At 48.6% G+C, this 16264-nt stretch overlaps 2 protein-coding genes across 2 annotated transcripts in view; one reads left to right on the plus strand and one right to left on the minus strand.

Moving 5' to 3' along the window:
* Positions 1-1564, plus strand: part of LOC146252920 (glutamine-rich protein 2) — a 14963-nt gene extending 13399 nt beyond the window's left edge. Inside the window, exons 17-20 of the mRNA XM_084678641.1 lie at positions 198-366; positions 512-617; positions 935-1057; positions 1319-1564. Of these exons, the coding sequence (XP_084534767.1) occupies positions 198-366; positions 512-617; positions 935-1057; positions 1319-1488 (568 nt within the window). The 3' untranslated portion in view covers positions 1489-1564. The remainder of the gene's footprint in view (positions 1-197; positions 367-511; positions 618-934; positions 1058-1318) is intronic.
* Positions 1565-7155: 5591 nt separating this feature from the next.
* Positions 7156-15732, minus strand: ubald2 (UBA-like domain containing 2). Its single transcript, XM_084678569.1, has 3 exons — positions 15415-15732; positions 10642-10695; positions 7156-7566 (listed from the first exon to the last, which is right to left on the minus strand). The coding sequence occupies exons 1-3, from the start codon at positions 15532-15534 to the stop codon at positions 7207-7209; spliced, it is 534 nt and encodes a 177-aa protein (XP_084534695.1). The 5' UTR covers positions 15535-15732; the 3' UTR covers positions 7156-7206.
* Between the last annotated feature and the right edge of the window lie 532 nt (positions 15733-16264).

A 16264-nucleotide genomic window follows, 5' to 3' on the forward strand; every position in this document is an offset into this window, starting at 1 on the left:
GAGGAGGGTGTGGAGAGGCAGGGAGAGGCAGGAGGGGCAGGAGGAGGAAGGGAGGGTAAGGAGAGGCAGGAGGAGGGAGAGGAGAGGGAGGAGGGTGTGGAGAGGAGGGTGAGGTTAGAAGCAGGGAGAAAGGAGACTGTACCGTGGAGTCACATGATCTCTGACGAGGTTTGAAAGTGTCCTCCCCCCGCCCTCAGTGACCGTGTTCCAGAGATGGTGGACTATGGCTACCTGGCCATGTCTCGCAGCTGTGGGGGCAGCCACACTCTCACCTTCCCCAACCGCCGCTACACGCGCCTGCAGCACATCACGCACATCCTACAGACCGAGGAGGAAGCGCCAGTCAGCACCCCGCTACGCGTCCAGGTAGAGAGGGAGGTAGAGAGGGAGGTAGAGAGGGAGGTAGAGAGGGAGGGAGTGTTCCATGGAAAGATAGATGGAATGTCCAATAGATGGATAGATGGACTGATGGTTGGACATCCTAATGTCTGTGTTGGCTCTGATTGGTCAGCCAGAGGAAGTGGACATCCTGGGATTGGACGGCCATATCTACAAAGGCCGTCTGAATAAATCAGTCAAGACTGGAGTGGAGGGCAGACTACCAACCATCTCTCCAGGTACCCCGCTCCCTCGCTAGTCTGTGTGTCTGTCTCTGTGTTAATGCTGTTAGCACCATTCTGGTACTGCAGCAACAACCTGCATGTGAAGTTAGTTGGGTGTGTGTGTGTTTGTATGTGTGGAATGAGTATGTAAGGCGTGTGTGTGTGGAATGAGTATAGTGCCTGTGTGTGTGTTTATGTGTTGAATGGGTATTTCTGGCGTGTGTGTGTGTGTGAGCTATTTTAGTCGTCCACTTCATGGTGTGTGTGTGTGTGTGTGTTATTCCTGGGGTGCACCAACGCCATGGCCTCCCTGATGTTGTTGTTGTCTGCAGGTGTGAGTAAGAGCAAGGACAAGGTCCTGCGCTCTCCATCCCAGAAGTCTGCAGGGAGTCTGGGTTCCGGCAGGGCCACCCCAGTCAGACCCCAGAGTGCCAAGACCCAACGCAGCCGCTCAAGTAGGTCTCTCTGGGGTGGGTGGGTCTCTCTGGGGTGGGTGTGTCTCTCTGGGGTGGGTGGGACTCTCTGGGGTGGGTGGGTCTCTCTGGGGTGGGTGGGTCTCTCTGGGGTGGGTGGGTCTCTCTGGGGTGGGTGGGTCTCTCTGGGGTGGGTAGTTCTCAAATCAAGATTTCCCATTTGTCTTTGTCTTTTTCCTAACACACCTTCTCTTCCTCTCTCCCTTTTGTCTCCTCTATCTCTCCTCCCTATCCCCCCCCCAGCCTCCAGCAGCTCAGTTCGGGACCGGCCCATGTCTTCCCTGGGCTGCCTGTCCCAGGGCCCCCTGCACCAGGCCTCCTCCCTGGCTGACCTCCCTGGAGAGGTGCACCCCAGCCTGGAGGTCCACCTGGACCTGGAGCCAGCGGAGGACCAGCCTGTCACCACCCTCTAGGGGGCCCCAGAGAGCTCACATCAGCATGTTTTCTACCTTTACTATTTTAAATGAATTAAAAAGAGTGAGCTTGGTGGTTTACAGTGTCAGAAGTTGTGGAAGGGCATCGGGGTGTCATGTTTGTAAAGGATAAAAGCGTTCGGAGGAAGAAGACGGGTTGGAAAAAGAAACATTAATAACATGAATTTTGAACCTACAGTATTCACCCAGGCCTTTAACAGAGGAGATGTGAAGACGATGACCTACCTTTGATCATTCAAAGCTACCTGGGGTAGTTCCAATGACACTGAGCCTATGAGAGGAAGGCCTGTATCTCACGTCTGCTTAGAGAAGGGTTCTATCAGAGCCTACGTTTCATCACTGACCACAGGTATGGTTGACCATGACAGGGGCATGTAGAGTTCCAGGCAACATGCATTTAAGTCAGTGTTTTTTTCCCTGCCTGCTGTGGTCATCCCAACCACAGTTATCTAGGCACAGCCTGGTTCTCCTATTAAACATGAAACCGGAGCGGTTTCCCCAAGGTTGCAGTTCCAAACCCCCCTCCACCCAGCCACCCACCCCACCTCCCCACCCACCCAGCCACCCACCCCACCTCCCCACCCACCCAGCCACCCACCCCACCTCCCCACCCACCCCACCTCCCCACCCACCCCACCTCCCCACCCACCCACCCACCCACCCCACCTCCCCACCCCCCCCTCATGGACAGCAGCAGCAGTTATCCCAAGGCTGCCCCTCCTCCCCCTGTGGGGCTGTTAACCTGCCCCAGCTGGTCCTCCTTCCAAATGTCATGGCCTCTCAGATGGACAGACCCTGTGACACCTGTCAGCTACACTAGGGGAATCATGCGTTGCATTGCAGCGTTGCATAGTTTAGCATGGCACAGCCTAGTATCTTAAATTAGCATGGAATGGACAACCGTTACGGTGCGTGTCCACTACAGCGGAGCGGGCGGCACGTTGGCGTCGGCCTCCAATTCATTTTCATTGAAACCGGGCATTGACGCTCGTATAGGGCATTGTGGGAGCGTACGCGAGCGTCAACGCCCGGTTTCAATGAAAAGGAATTGGAAGCCGACGGTCTGCGCCGCTCCGCTGTAGTGGACACGCACCGTTAGCATAGTGTAAGATCGTAGCGTTGCATAGACGAGCGTGACATATTGTCAAAGTGGTTTATTTGTAGCGTGCACCGAATAGCATAGCATTATCAGGACAGTGAAGTTCTTGTGATCTGGCAAGCAGCATCTATTCTAAGCAGTAGCTTTTGTTTTAAGCATATCATTGAGCAACGACTGGACAACAGTGGCACACACATAGCAGTTTAGAAGTTGACCTTAACCTTTAAAAAAAAAAATACTACTTTCTAAAGAGATTTGGATTGTAACTGGGGCACTTTAATGCAAATGTAAACGTTTAAAAACGCTTGTTTTGAAAAATAGAAGAATGATTCATTATAACTTTACATGGCAAAGGCCTACACAGCATAGCGTGTAGCAGCTTGTTGCGTTTAAAATAATGATTTATCACATTTTAGAATAACGTTTAAAATTACAGTGCAAAGTGCAGCATATACAGTAGAATAGCAGAAATTAGCATATATTAGCATAGCTAATATAAATGACAGCGTAGCATAGCATGATTTAGCATAGTGTCCTGCCAGCAGTTCTGTCATAAAACTGAGGGCAAAGTGTCGTGTGGGGTGGACTGGCTCGGAGTGGATAAAGCCGGATGTGAGAGTGAATAAACTTGAAAGGCAGCGTGTCGATTACCGTCAAAGAGGACTGGGACTCGGTGGGTAATGGTTTCCTGACTTAAATGGAAGCAAATCAGTGACAATATTTTTAATTTTAAAATGCGTTAAATTGACTCGAATAAAAAATTCGAATGGTGAAATTCAGATCTCAAAAATTGAAGCCGAAAAAATTAGTGCCGATTTTGTTTAATTTCTTAAGATGTATTTATTTTTTCGGACCTGAATTTCCAAACCTTCAACTTTTTGGATCAGATTTTTTTTCTATTTCAATATTAAGTATTCAATGCCTTTAACAATTCCAAAGACTTTCCTTGAAGACAATGTCATACCTATATCTTAGCATACTGAGATTTTCACTTCATTTTAGGGAACAGTATTTGACTATTTCAGTAAATGTCCTCTTAGCATTGTCTTAAAAAAAAAAAAAAAATGATGTCAGAATCTGCTGTGAAAGTTCATGTATTTGAGGAAGTCTAGGAATAGAAGTTGGTTCTCAGACCTTTGTCTCATGTCAGTTTAGCAGAGACACACATCACTGGTTCGAAGTAAAGTATTCATAGCCTGTATACCTTAACTCATTGACTGCAAAGAATGTCGACCTTTCTTGTGTTACCTACAAATAAACACATTTGATTGAAATGGAACCCTGTGAAACAACACACATGCACTCACACAATAACTCTCTAACCAGGGTCACACAAGAGTATGTTCCCTGTTCTAACACCGGTTTCACAAAGTCAACACTTTGACTTGACCTGAAACACAGTCCTAACCACATCCTTCCTCTCATGACTAATCTTGTCAGTAGTATTGTACAGAAATGCAAACGGCCCCTTTCCCCCCTCACCCTGTGACACTGTGAACAGAAACAGCTCTGCTAGCTTTGAAGCTGGTGTTGACGCACCTCAAAGAAACAACAAACAACAGAAGAGTTTTCGCAAGCTGGTTGGGCCTCTAACAGTGTGTGTGTGTGTGTGTGTGTGCGTGTGTGTGTGAGTGAGAGAGGGTGTGTATGTATGTGGGGAAGGGGGTTGGACTGTAAAACAGCATTCAGTGACAAGTCAGGAAGGACAAAAGCCAAGTTGTTACATACCTGGTTTATTATTAGTCATCATATAAATGCACATTTTGAACACGGGGAAACGACATGAGAGGGATCTGTAGAAAACACATGGATCACAGAAAAGGGGTTTGACAGCACGGTCCAGGTCTTCATCAGGGTTTCTGAAACTCTTTGCCAGACACCCAGCCCATGTAACTGCAGAGCAGCTAAAAAGGACCCGTCTACAGGAACTCCCCGGGGTGAGAGCTTATGTCCTTTTCGACTGTTTCATCTAAAACACAGTGTCCTTCTACTTGTCTTTCATGGAATATTGCTGTAACCAAACATGGGTTTTTAAAGATTCCCAGTTGTAAGAGAAAACATCCTAATGACGCTCTCTCTAAGGAGGGCCTTTAGTAAAACATGAAGCAGATTCCAAAGGCATTAAGATGAAGGCCTGCCTTCACAAAGAGTCTCAGGCGACAAACTCTGACCCCAGATCAGATCGGTGTCTTCCACACCCGGACCGCTACGAGTGCACGAACACAGATCTGATCCTGAATCAAACCCTGCTGCCATCAACACACCATCCCAGGTCACACCGCCATGGGAGACCAGACCATAATTACCCTCCTGGGTTGGGTTGCCATAGCAGAGCAGATTAAACCCTGTGATCCCCTCACCAGGAAACAGTCATAATGACACCATTGTTAGATAAACTGAAAATCCCCTCCCCACACACACACATACCACGCACCTCCTCCCCAACCTCCACCTCCTTCTTCACCCCTCGTCTCCAGGATCACTCAGGCTTTCACTAGGGTTCACCAGAAGGAACAGGCTAGAGAACCTGTGCTCCAGTTTGATGTTATGCTCAACTTATCCTCTTTAACACAAGTTTTATTACCCAAGCAGAAGACCTGGCCAACATGACTATTATTACTAGTAATAACTACGTTATAAATAGTAATAACAGTGTTATAACTGGCATTCATGTTAAAGCTATCTTGTTAGGTGTCAAAGCAGAATGACACCATCCTAATATAGTCTCCTGGTGTCTTCTGCCGGCTATCAACATTTCATCCTCCCCCTTTCTCTCTCCTCCCCCTCTCTCTCCTACCCCCTCTCTCTCCCCCCTCTCTCTCCTACCCCCTCTCTCTCCCCCCCTCTCTCTCCTACCCCCTCTCTCTCCTCCCCCTCTCTCTCCTCCCCCTCTCTCTCCTACCCCTCTCTCTCCTCCCCCTCTCTCTCCTCCCCCTCTCTCTCCCCCCCCCGTCCACTCCCTGCTCACCTTCCTGTGCCATGACAGGATGACTGTGTCAACATGTAGTCTCTCTCTCCCTCATCCCTCGCTTTTCTCTTTCTTCCTCTCACACACACTTCCTAGTTAAGCTTCACTACCCAGCTAAGCTTATCAGTGAGGTGCCAATTCTGTTCCAAATATTCGACTGAATTCGGCAGTAAGGAAAGGACAACGGAACAATCGCTTCCTTATAAAACCTGTTATCTAAGTCTATCAGATCATCGATCTGAGTCACCTGGTTTAAAAATGTGAAGGAGTTCACTGTTGGGTAACTGGGAGGTTTTGCTGGTATAAGGCCTTTTCTATCCTGTCCAATCAGAACAGACAATGCCTCAGCTCTCTCCTCTCCCCCACCAATCAGAGCAGAGGTAGGAGCAGTCATCTTGCTGCTACAGGTTGTGTGGAAATGTACTAGGTTGTCCTGTCCAGTCATGCCTAAGACTAACAAACAACACTCCCTCCTTTCACCAGTTTGGGAAAACATTTGCTGATAAAATGTGTGTGCATGTTTGTGTGCGGTTCGAGAGCATGACTTGTGATCATTTTATTTTGGCGACCACGCCTTTATTTACAACCGAGTCAAGGTGTTGCCATAATCCGTCACTGAAAAACCAGCCCCATGTTCAACTCAAAAAACGGAGACAGACCGGTAAGCCCCTCCCACTACCCCTTTCCTTCTGTTTGGGGGGCACCCAAACAGAAATAAAAAATTCTGAAGGAAACTTCAGGGTGCTTGTATTTTTTTTTACTCTGCCATAGGGTCCTCACACACACGCGCACACACGCACACACATGCGCGCACACACACACACACACACGCACACACACACACAGTAGCCAGTGAGGGTTGTTTCACTCTGCGTTCAGACACATGACCAGGAATGAAGTTCCTCCCAAAGGCAACAGTAATCACACACACACTCACTCTTTCCACACCACTGCATGATATAAAGAGAAAAGTTGAAATAACTTTGTTTCGCAAGGTCAGGTGAGAGCACATAAATGTAATGATGGTAGTTTAGTGTGGCAGTCTGAATGTCCATGCCTGCTGGTTATTCCAGTGAGTTCATGTCACATGGTTATTCAAGGTGTTGTTTGACCCAATGGGAGAAGAGAGCTTGTGAAAAAACGGCCAATGACCAAGCACGTTATCAGATCACATGGCTCCTGTCCTGTAAGTGCTCTGCTGGGTCCGGGGCTTGCGATGCTGATGAGAAAAGGAAAAAAAAGAAAAAACAGTTTCCCAGAACCCTTTGCGTGTCCAGTAACTTCAAAGTGTGTTCACATCCTACTTCCTGTTTGTTCCTAGTGGTTCTCTCCAGTTTCCTCCTTGGTGGTGACCAGTTGCCAAGGAGACAGGGAGGCAACAAAGCGTCTCCAATGGAGATACATTTGTTCATAGTCATTTTATAAGAAAAAGAAAAACGAGAGTACCTCCTACGAAAGTCTCTTGCCTCCCCTCCCCTCTCTCCCCTCTCCTTTATTACTCTTAAACTCTCCCAACGCCCCCCACCCCCTCCTTCCCCAACCACAAACCCTCCCTCCCTCCCCCCCCTAACAGATCCATCCAGCCACTCTCCCCCCACCCCAACCTCCCCTCTTCCCCAGGTGTAGAGTCTCATCTCTGGCCGTGGAAGGCCGACACCACGGGGGGCTGCTGGGGCCCCACTGCCTGGGGCACGGGGGGCCACATGGGGGTCTGGTGCATGTGATGGTGGTGCTGGTAGTGGTGGTGGTGTGTGTGGTGGGCGGTGGGGGAGGACGGAGGCAGCCAGGCCGACTGGTGGCTGGGGGGGGAAGAGGCCCAGAAGAAGCCCGTAGAGGAGGAGGGTGCTGGGGGGGAGCAGGCCATGGAGATCTGGGGGGCACCGGGGGCCGCGGAGCCCGACGGGCAGTCTGACGCACGCAGCTTGGAGAACATGGTGATGGCGTCGGGGAAGTTGGGGGGTGTGGCCGGCGTGTTCCGGGGAGTGCACATCTATGGAGGGCCAGAGCACAGGAGAGGTTACATGGGTTACTGTTTTTTCGGAGGGAGTTTCCAGGTGCAGATGTTTCATGTGTCAAATGATGTATGTATTTAGCAGGCACTATAATCCAAAGCGACTTTCATTTGAAACTGCGACCTATAGCACTGTAGTCACATGCTCTGAGCCACACCCCTCCCAAGACAGACATTCAAGAATGGCCGTTTCCTGTTTCAATGTAGGTGGATTAAAAATACAATCTGGAGCAATGAGATTAATTTAAAAAGAAGCAGACTAATCTAAGTCGGGTGTCAGGGACAGAAACACACACACACACACACACACACACAGGGATCAGGTAGCATCTCAGCTGTACAGTGGGGGCCAGCATAAGGGGGCTGTTTTAAATAAACATCTTTGGGCACACACACACACACACACACCCTTGCCTTCTCTCACTACCATAGATGCTTGTTCAAACTCACACCTACACACACCAGCTCTGTCACATGTTTCTTTACACAAGACCACACCTGTTTATGTTCACATTCAAACACACACACACACTTTCTCTTTCACTCTCTCTCTCACCCATTCACACACATATACACACACCCCCACCCACCCTCGGCAGTAGTGACGATGTAAGATGACAGATCAGCCTGTGAGAGTGAGATGTCTGTCAGGCCTTGGTTTCTCACTACGCCTGCCTCCTCCTCTCTCTGCCTCCTCCTCTCTCTGCCTCCTCCTCTCTCTGCCTCCTCCTCTCTCTGCCTCCTCCTCTCTCTGCCTCCTCCTCTCTCTGCCTCCTCCTCTCTCTGCCTCCTCCTCTCTGCCTCCTCCTCTCTCTGCCTCCTCCTCTCTCTGCCTCCTCCTCTCTCTGCCTCCTCCTCTCTCTGCCTCCCTTCCTCTGCACCTCCTCCTCTCTCTGCCTCCCTTCCTCTGCACCGCCTCCACTCTCTGCCTCCTCCTCTCTGCCTCCCTTCCTCTGCACCTCCTCCTCTCTCTGCCTCTTCCTCTCTCTGCCTCCCTTCCTCTGCACCTCCTCCTCTCTCTGCCTCCCTTCCTCTCCACCTCCCCCTCTCTCTGCTTCCCTTCCTCTCTCTGCCTCCCTTCCTCTCCACCTCCCCCTCTCTCTGCCTCCCTTCCTCTCCACCTCCCCCTCTCTCTGCCTCCCTTCCTCTCCACCTCCTCTTCTCTCTGCCTCCCTTCCTCTCCACCTCCCCCTCTCTCTGCCTCCCTTCCTCTCCACCTCCCCCTCTCTCTGCCTCCCTTCCTCTCCACCTCCCCCTCTCTTACAATACTAGCCACTATCAGGCTCTGTACAGGGCTGAGCTGTGGGATTAGTGGGAGAGAGGGATGAGGGGGGAGAGAAAGAGAAAGGCGAGAGGAAACAGATAACGAAGGAGGAATGGAGAGAGGGAGGTGGTCGGGAAAGAAGGGAGAAAGAAAAGGAGAGAGAGAAGATAAGAAGGAAGGACAGAGGGAGAACAGAAAGGAGGGCAAGGAGCAAAGGGAGGGAGGGTGTAAAGGGTGAGTGGGAGGGAGGAAGTGAGGGAGATAAGAAGGGTAGTTCAACAGGTTCAGCTGAGAGGGCAAGTCTGGACTGGCCCCGCACGTCACGCAAACCAACCAACCAAAACACGCAGCAGAATGCAGGAATAGGTCTCTTTCTAACACACACTGCTCCATCAGCATTGTTTATGTTGTGACATAGCTGGTATTAGGCTGGCTGGCTGGCATGACAGGAAGTCAGATGGCTGAGCGGTTAGGGAATCTGCCTATTAATCGGTGGTTCAATTCCCAGCTGTGCCAAATGACGTTGTGTCATTGGGCAAGGCACTTCACCCTACTTGCCTCTGGGGAATGTCCCTGTACTTACTGTAAGTTGCTATGAATAAGAGCGTTTGTTAAATGACAATGTAATCAGAATCAGAAAGGGATTTATTTGCCATGAAAGTTTGGCGAATAAATCCAAATAAATGTATAAGGCTGGCTGGGAATGCTGTCTGATGGGGGCCAGTAGGGGTGAGGGTCCTATCCCAAGAGACTAAGGTGTACCCACTTTTCCCGGTGTGGTACACACTTCCACAGGCATGCCCAACTCTAGCTCTGACCTCAGAAACATTCTGAGTCTAGACAGCTATCTGGAGTCACCCACTAAGAATCCCGAATAACTGTCCTGAAAATTCTGACCTACCACTTTAAGAGTGATTCTCACACACTGTTGTTGTTTGTGTGTCTGCAATCTACACGCTCTCACTCTCCTCAATGTCTCTGTTTCTCTCCCCTACAACTACAGCCTTCCTTTTGGTCTACAGTGTTCACACACACACACACACACACACACACAGCCTGCAGTGGTATGATGTAATGCCGCTGCACCCAAAATAATAACAAACCTCCGCCTCTCTCCCACTCACACTTCCTCTCTCCCCCGCTCCTCATACTCTCTCTCCCTCTTCTCTCCCATTTTCTCTCTTCCTCGCGCTCTCGCTCTCTCTCTCTCTCTCTGCTCCCTGCTCGGCCAACAAGCACATACACGACACACAGGAAGAGGAAAAGCAAATGCAGAGAGGCAGGATCCCAGATGTTGGAGGAGGGAGGGAGGGTTGAGAAGGCGAAAGATGGGTGGACGGAGGGATGGATTAAGGAGAGAGGAATGGAGGGAGGGAAATGGATGGATGACTGGGAGACAGGAGGAGGGAGGGAAAGATGGTGGCAGGACACAAATCCAAGACGTTGTGCTCAGGCAGAGTCTGTTACACTTCCAGCACCTTCTTTTGCTCAACAAAGGAATAACAAACACCCAAAATCTCACACACACACGGTTAAGGAAGAGTATTGTAAAAACTAGATTAGGTAATTCACCAAGGACAGTGGTGTACTAAAATGTGTGTGTGTTTTCTCTCTGTTGTTACAGTTAGTGTATCAGCCCCCCCCCCCTCTCCTCTTAACATGAGTGAGTCATTATGTGAAACAGCCCCCTGCTTCCTGGCCTGGCCCCTCCTCCCTGATCGGATGGAACCCAGACTGAGTGCCAAGGGGGCAGCTGTGAACCGAACCTAACGCACCCTTAACGTACTTACCATCTGGTGGTGACTGGGGATGTGGGCCTCCTGAAAAAAGGAGCTTAGAGCCGTCTGTGGAGAGAGAGAGAGAAAGAGAGAGAGAAGGAGAGAGACAGAGGAGCAGGGTGGGAAAGAGAGGAAGGCCATGGAGGTGTGGAAATGGAGAAATGAGAGAGAGGGAGAATTATTTGTGTGAGAACAATGCAAAACTTGTAACAGTCATGTGGTCAGGCTTGTAACTGGACCACACAGACATCATTGTAAAGCAGTAACTAGATTGGTTACCCTTCACATTTCACCTTCTTATCCTCCGTCAACGACAAGCCTCTCTCTCTCCTACCTCCCCCACCCAGTCCTTGTACGAGTCAATCACATGACTCAGGTTAAAACCATTATCCCTGTGTGTGTGTGTGTGTGTGTGAGTGTGTGTGTATGAGTGAGAGAGTGAGAGAGTGTGTGTGTGCTAAAACAAGGTCACTTAACCCACTACACACAGACACACTGTGCTGGTTTGCTAGCAGGCTAAGCTAACAGCTAACCGCATGAGAGTCAAATGACTGAGGCTAGTCATTAGCTCTGCTGTGGATAGCTGGGCAAGGCTAACACGCTCTTTTGAGAAGAACAACCACTCGTAATCGTCAACAGTCCTGTGTGTGTCTTTTATGTGTCTGTGAATTCTGTGAATGGACCACGGCCTATTTTCTCAGGCCAGTGTCAGAGATAGCCACAACAACGTGTTTTTTCCCTGGTGACAAAGTGCAACAAGCCGGAGAGGGGGAGGGGGGAGTCGTTACAAATGTAAACATGGTTCCTCCAGCTGCCCCCACCCTGCCCAAACAAGGAAGTCTTCAGAAAGAACTACTATTGTTATCTCTCTCACACACACACACACACACACACACACACAGACAGACAGAGCGAGCAGCGTGAAGAAAAACGGTCTCAGTGGCTCACAGAAAAACACACACACACACACACACACACACACACACACACACACACACATCCTCTCCACAGATAGTCTCTGACTACATGATTCATTGGGAGCTGTTTTGGAACGTCTGGAAAATGACTGTGTGTGTGTGTGTGTCTATCCCCGCAGAGTTGCAGCTTGCCATGTTCCAAGAATTTCATTGTTCAGAATGACCTTGTGTTATACTATTAACTTGATAAATAAAACAATGTGACTGAGGGAAACAGCCCTCTATGAGAACAGAGGCAGGTTAAACACTATGAGAAGCTCACTACTGGTGTGTTTTAATCATATGTAGATGGAACCAGTAGTAGTAGCTCAGTGTATATTTTAGGAGTAGCTAAGTGGTAGCAGATCTGTTACAACCAAGTATTGTGTATGTCAGTCAGTCAGTCCTATGTAGTGTGCAGGGAGTAGCTTGTGTGTGTGTGTGTATGCCTGGTGGAAGTGTGCAGGATCCTGAGTTAAAAGACAGCAGGCAGACTCAAAGCAGAAGAAATGAGCGACTAACCAAGTTAAACAGCTGCTAGCTCGACACTAACCTCCATTTCACTACACTACAGTCTCTCCCTCACCCCTCCGTCTCTCTCTCCAACACTTCAATGAGTCTGTGGTTTCCCTATGCCCCCTCCCCTCCCCCAAACACCCCCACACACACACCACACTCCTGTAGTGTGACAACAGTAGTGCCAGTACAGGAATGTGAGACCCTTCAACGTGACACACATTTCAACAGGAATGCGCCACTCAGTCTTGGGAAGGCCAGCGGGTGCAAACCTCTCTGCGTCTCTCGGCTCCGGGGTTCGTCTTAAATCAAATCAGAGATGCTTTGGTTGCTGCTTCGAATTTCCTGTTCTTCCAGGCAGGAACGTACACAAACAAGACCAGGCTAGCCGCTTCCACTGGTTTGACTGGCCTGGCACAGCACGTGGTTAGCTAGCTTGCCGTGGTGAGCGGGGGCATGTCTGATGATGCTGACACGGAGCACTGGTAGGGCTCTGGTGGCTTGAAGGGGGACGAGGAGAAAAGAAAAATGAGGGAGGAGGAGAAAGGGGAAGGAAGATGGAAGAGGAAGGTGAGGAGGGGTGAGGAGGGGTGACACCTGATGTGATGACAGCTCTCCCTCCCGCGTGTGTAACATGAGAACACGGAGAACTCACAGCTACAGGGACAAAGACACGAACAAGCAGCACACTCAGGGAACACACACACAGTGTACACTGTTCACACACACACAGTGTACACTGTTCACACACACACAGTGTACACTGTTCACACACACACAGTGTACACTGTTCACACACACACAGTGTACACTGTTCACACACACACAGTGTACACTGTTCACACACACACAGTGTACACTGTTCACACACACACAGTGTACACTGTTCACACACACACAGTGTACACTGTTCACACACACACAGTGTACACTGTTCACACACACACAGTGTACACTGTTCACACACACACAGTGTACACTGTTCACACACACACAGTGTACACTGTTCACACACACACAGTGTACACTGTTCACACACACACAGTGTACACTGTTCACACACACACAGTGTACACTGTTCACACACACACAGTGTACACTGTTCACACACACACAGTGTACACTGTTCACACACACACAGTGTACACTGTTCACACACACACAGTGTACACTGTTCACACACACACAGTGTACACTGTTCACACACACACAGTGTACACTGTTCACACACACACAGTGTACACTGTTCACACACACACAGTGTACACTGTTCACACACACACAGTGTACACTGTTCACACACACACAGTGGGAAAATATGTAAATGTGAAAGTGAGAAAACTAGAAGATGCTTCTCGACTGCTTGATGACAGAAGGACGGACACAGAGGGAGAAAGAGAGTCAAATATGTGAAGCAAGAGAAACGAGTCACTGAGACAGAGGGGCTGCAGGAGAGACACTGCCCACGGACACACACCACACAAAAACACACACACACACACACACACAGAAACACACACACAACACAGAAACACAAACACACACGGTCTGTCTGTCTGTAAGCAAAACTAGGCAGAGCTAGAAGAATAAAGTCTAGCAAGTGTGCAATGGAAAGTTACTAGATAATCAACAATCAGTGAAGAAAAGGAAGCCAGTGACATAATGGAGGGGTGGGGTGTGTATGATTTTCATCCCAGCTCATCCCTCTCTGCCAGCGATGCATGACCTGCCACCCTTTTTCCTCAGGTAAACAGCTGTGATGAACAGAGTTGCTCCACAGGCTCCCCCACCCCCCCCCTGGAGGGGTTGTCCAGGAATAGAGCTCTGATACTGGGCTCAGAGCAGGCAGCATTGCCTGCTGGAGGCCTGGAGGCAGCTCATCAACTCCTATCTATCAGCTTCTTTCCACAACTCTGTCAGCAAACAGGCTGCATCCATCCTCTGTAACCTCAACCTCCACCCAGTCCCAACCACCCAGCCGTAACCACCTAGCCTCCAGACACTTAGCCTCTACCCAGCCCCAGCCTTCTGACCTGGCCCCACAACAGATTGGTCATTAGGAGACAAGGAACCATCTGGAGGTTCAGGGTGAAAGTTTTCCAGTGCTCTTGTCAATCTTGAACAGTTCCCTGGGCCTGGCACACGTACTAACGTCATGTTATTGTGTCGATCATATCCTCAATCACTTTTATTTCTACAGTTAGGGACGCCATACTCATACTCAGACTTGCCAACTGAAATGATACGATGTGTAAACAAAGCTTAGGAAAAACGACAATGATATAGTGCTCAAACAAAAATTGTACTTTGGAGAAAAGCATCTGCTAAATTAATCAAATGTATCGTATTCACATACATAATCTACTTGCAACCAAGACTAACGTGGCTGTAGTTGGCTGTAACAGCGTTGCAGCATGTACATCCGCAAAAGAACAGCTGGAAGGATAATTACACTTTAATCTGTCTAAAAATAGCAAGATATATATTAGCTAGCTCGACTATTCTTCTCAATCCATATCCACGTTACGTGAAGCGGATTTCATTTTCGTTACTCTACCCTTCTCAGCCTGCGGAATGACTTTACTCAAGGTTTAACGGTGTTTTAGGCTGCACTGAAGAAATGTTAGTCACTGTTTGACAGTGAAACGCTTTATTCACGTATGCAACACAACACGCCATTTCAGGTATTTGTGAAGTAGGAGGAAGAATAATCAGCAACCATGTTACGCATGCAGCGGAAATGACTTGAGGGCGACGTTGCTTCATTGGATTTCTGTCATGAATGTAAACAATACAACCTCGCAGGGGAAGGGCAGAAATTATCTTATGTTTGACCTTATCTGGCGTGGCCAGCTTGAAAACAGTATCAACTGTCTGAATTGGTTTCCGATAAAAGATCATGATTGTTCTATCGTTTGTCCCATAACTTAAGATGAGCTTGAACAGTTAACTTTAGGTATAAATAATAAACAAAGCTAAGGAGGGGGGAGGGGGCAAACGGATTGCTTCACACGCATTCCGTCCAGACGAAGTCTTCCGGAAATAGACAGTTTAAAAAAGCGTGGCCGCGTTTAATATGTTTGCCTATTTGTACTCACTACTTGCCCAATTGTTCAAATATTTTTCGACGTTCAATAGTTGTAGCTGACACTAGGACTCTGTTCTGGTGGTCGTTGGTATGGGTAATTATATGTAAATAATTAGACACGACTTATCTTCCGCGCTTGGATAGCTAGCAAAGTACAACAAGGGCATTAAAGCACAAACATACAGACACAGATCACAGGCACACATACGTAAACGTAAACGTTACCTCGAATTGCCAGTGAGCCGCTTGCAAAAGCTGCTTCGCTTGATCAGCAGCACAACCGGCAGTCAACACAAATTGGTTTATCATCACTTGGTGCCTGAGTTCGTCCATATTAACCGACATCGCCACTCTTCAGGCCTCCAAAGTTATTGTGACGTTAAACAAAGCAGCAACAAATCTTGAATTGTATAAAAATGCCTTTAGGAATCGCTCAAATCAGGGCCACCCTGTCACTAGCTCCCCTCGCTTTACAGCAACAACAATGTTTTCATGTCATCACCAACAACAAAGCCGAGCTCAATACGTGATTGGATAACTAGGTAGTACTATCACACAGCTCATTGGCAAGTGTACAATAATTCATCGTTTTGTATGCTAGGCGTCGCCCACACGAAATCCACGGCGTGTCTACCGTAGAACCTTCAGGATGAGATTTAACCCCACCCGTGGGTCTATAACGCGCTGTTTGAAGGTAAAAAACGGTAGACTTAACTCCCCAACAATCCGTTGTAGTGACGTAATTGCGGGACACCCATCGTCGTGGATTGGTCTAAGGTAGATGAATCCCACTGAGCCCATTGGCTTTCGGCATTAGCAGGTACAAAAAGCTGGTTCTCTATTGGTCGACTTATACTACACGATTTGTGATCAGGCACGAGTACATCAATGGTGCATAATGTAAATAAATATTGCCGTCATACGTGCCTTTGTGAAAATTACAGTGTGTGGAACCATCGAATAGATATATTTTCTGAAGTCCATAACCAGTGTGCAATACATGTACTATATTTAATGAATAGGCCTACATTAACAGTTAACGGAACAGCAATGCAGTATTTTTTTTTTTTATATA

This window comes from Hypomesus nipponensis, chromosome 17 (genome assembly GCF_054491055.1).
Source record: "Hypomesus nipponensis isolate SF chromosome 17, ASM5449105v1, whole genome shotgun sequence".
NCBI classification, from domain to species: Eukaryota; Metazoa; Chordata; class Actinopteri; order Osmeriformes; family Osmeridae; genus Hypomesus; species Hypomesus nipponensis.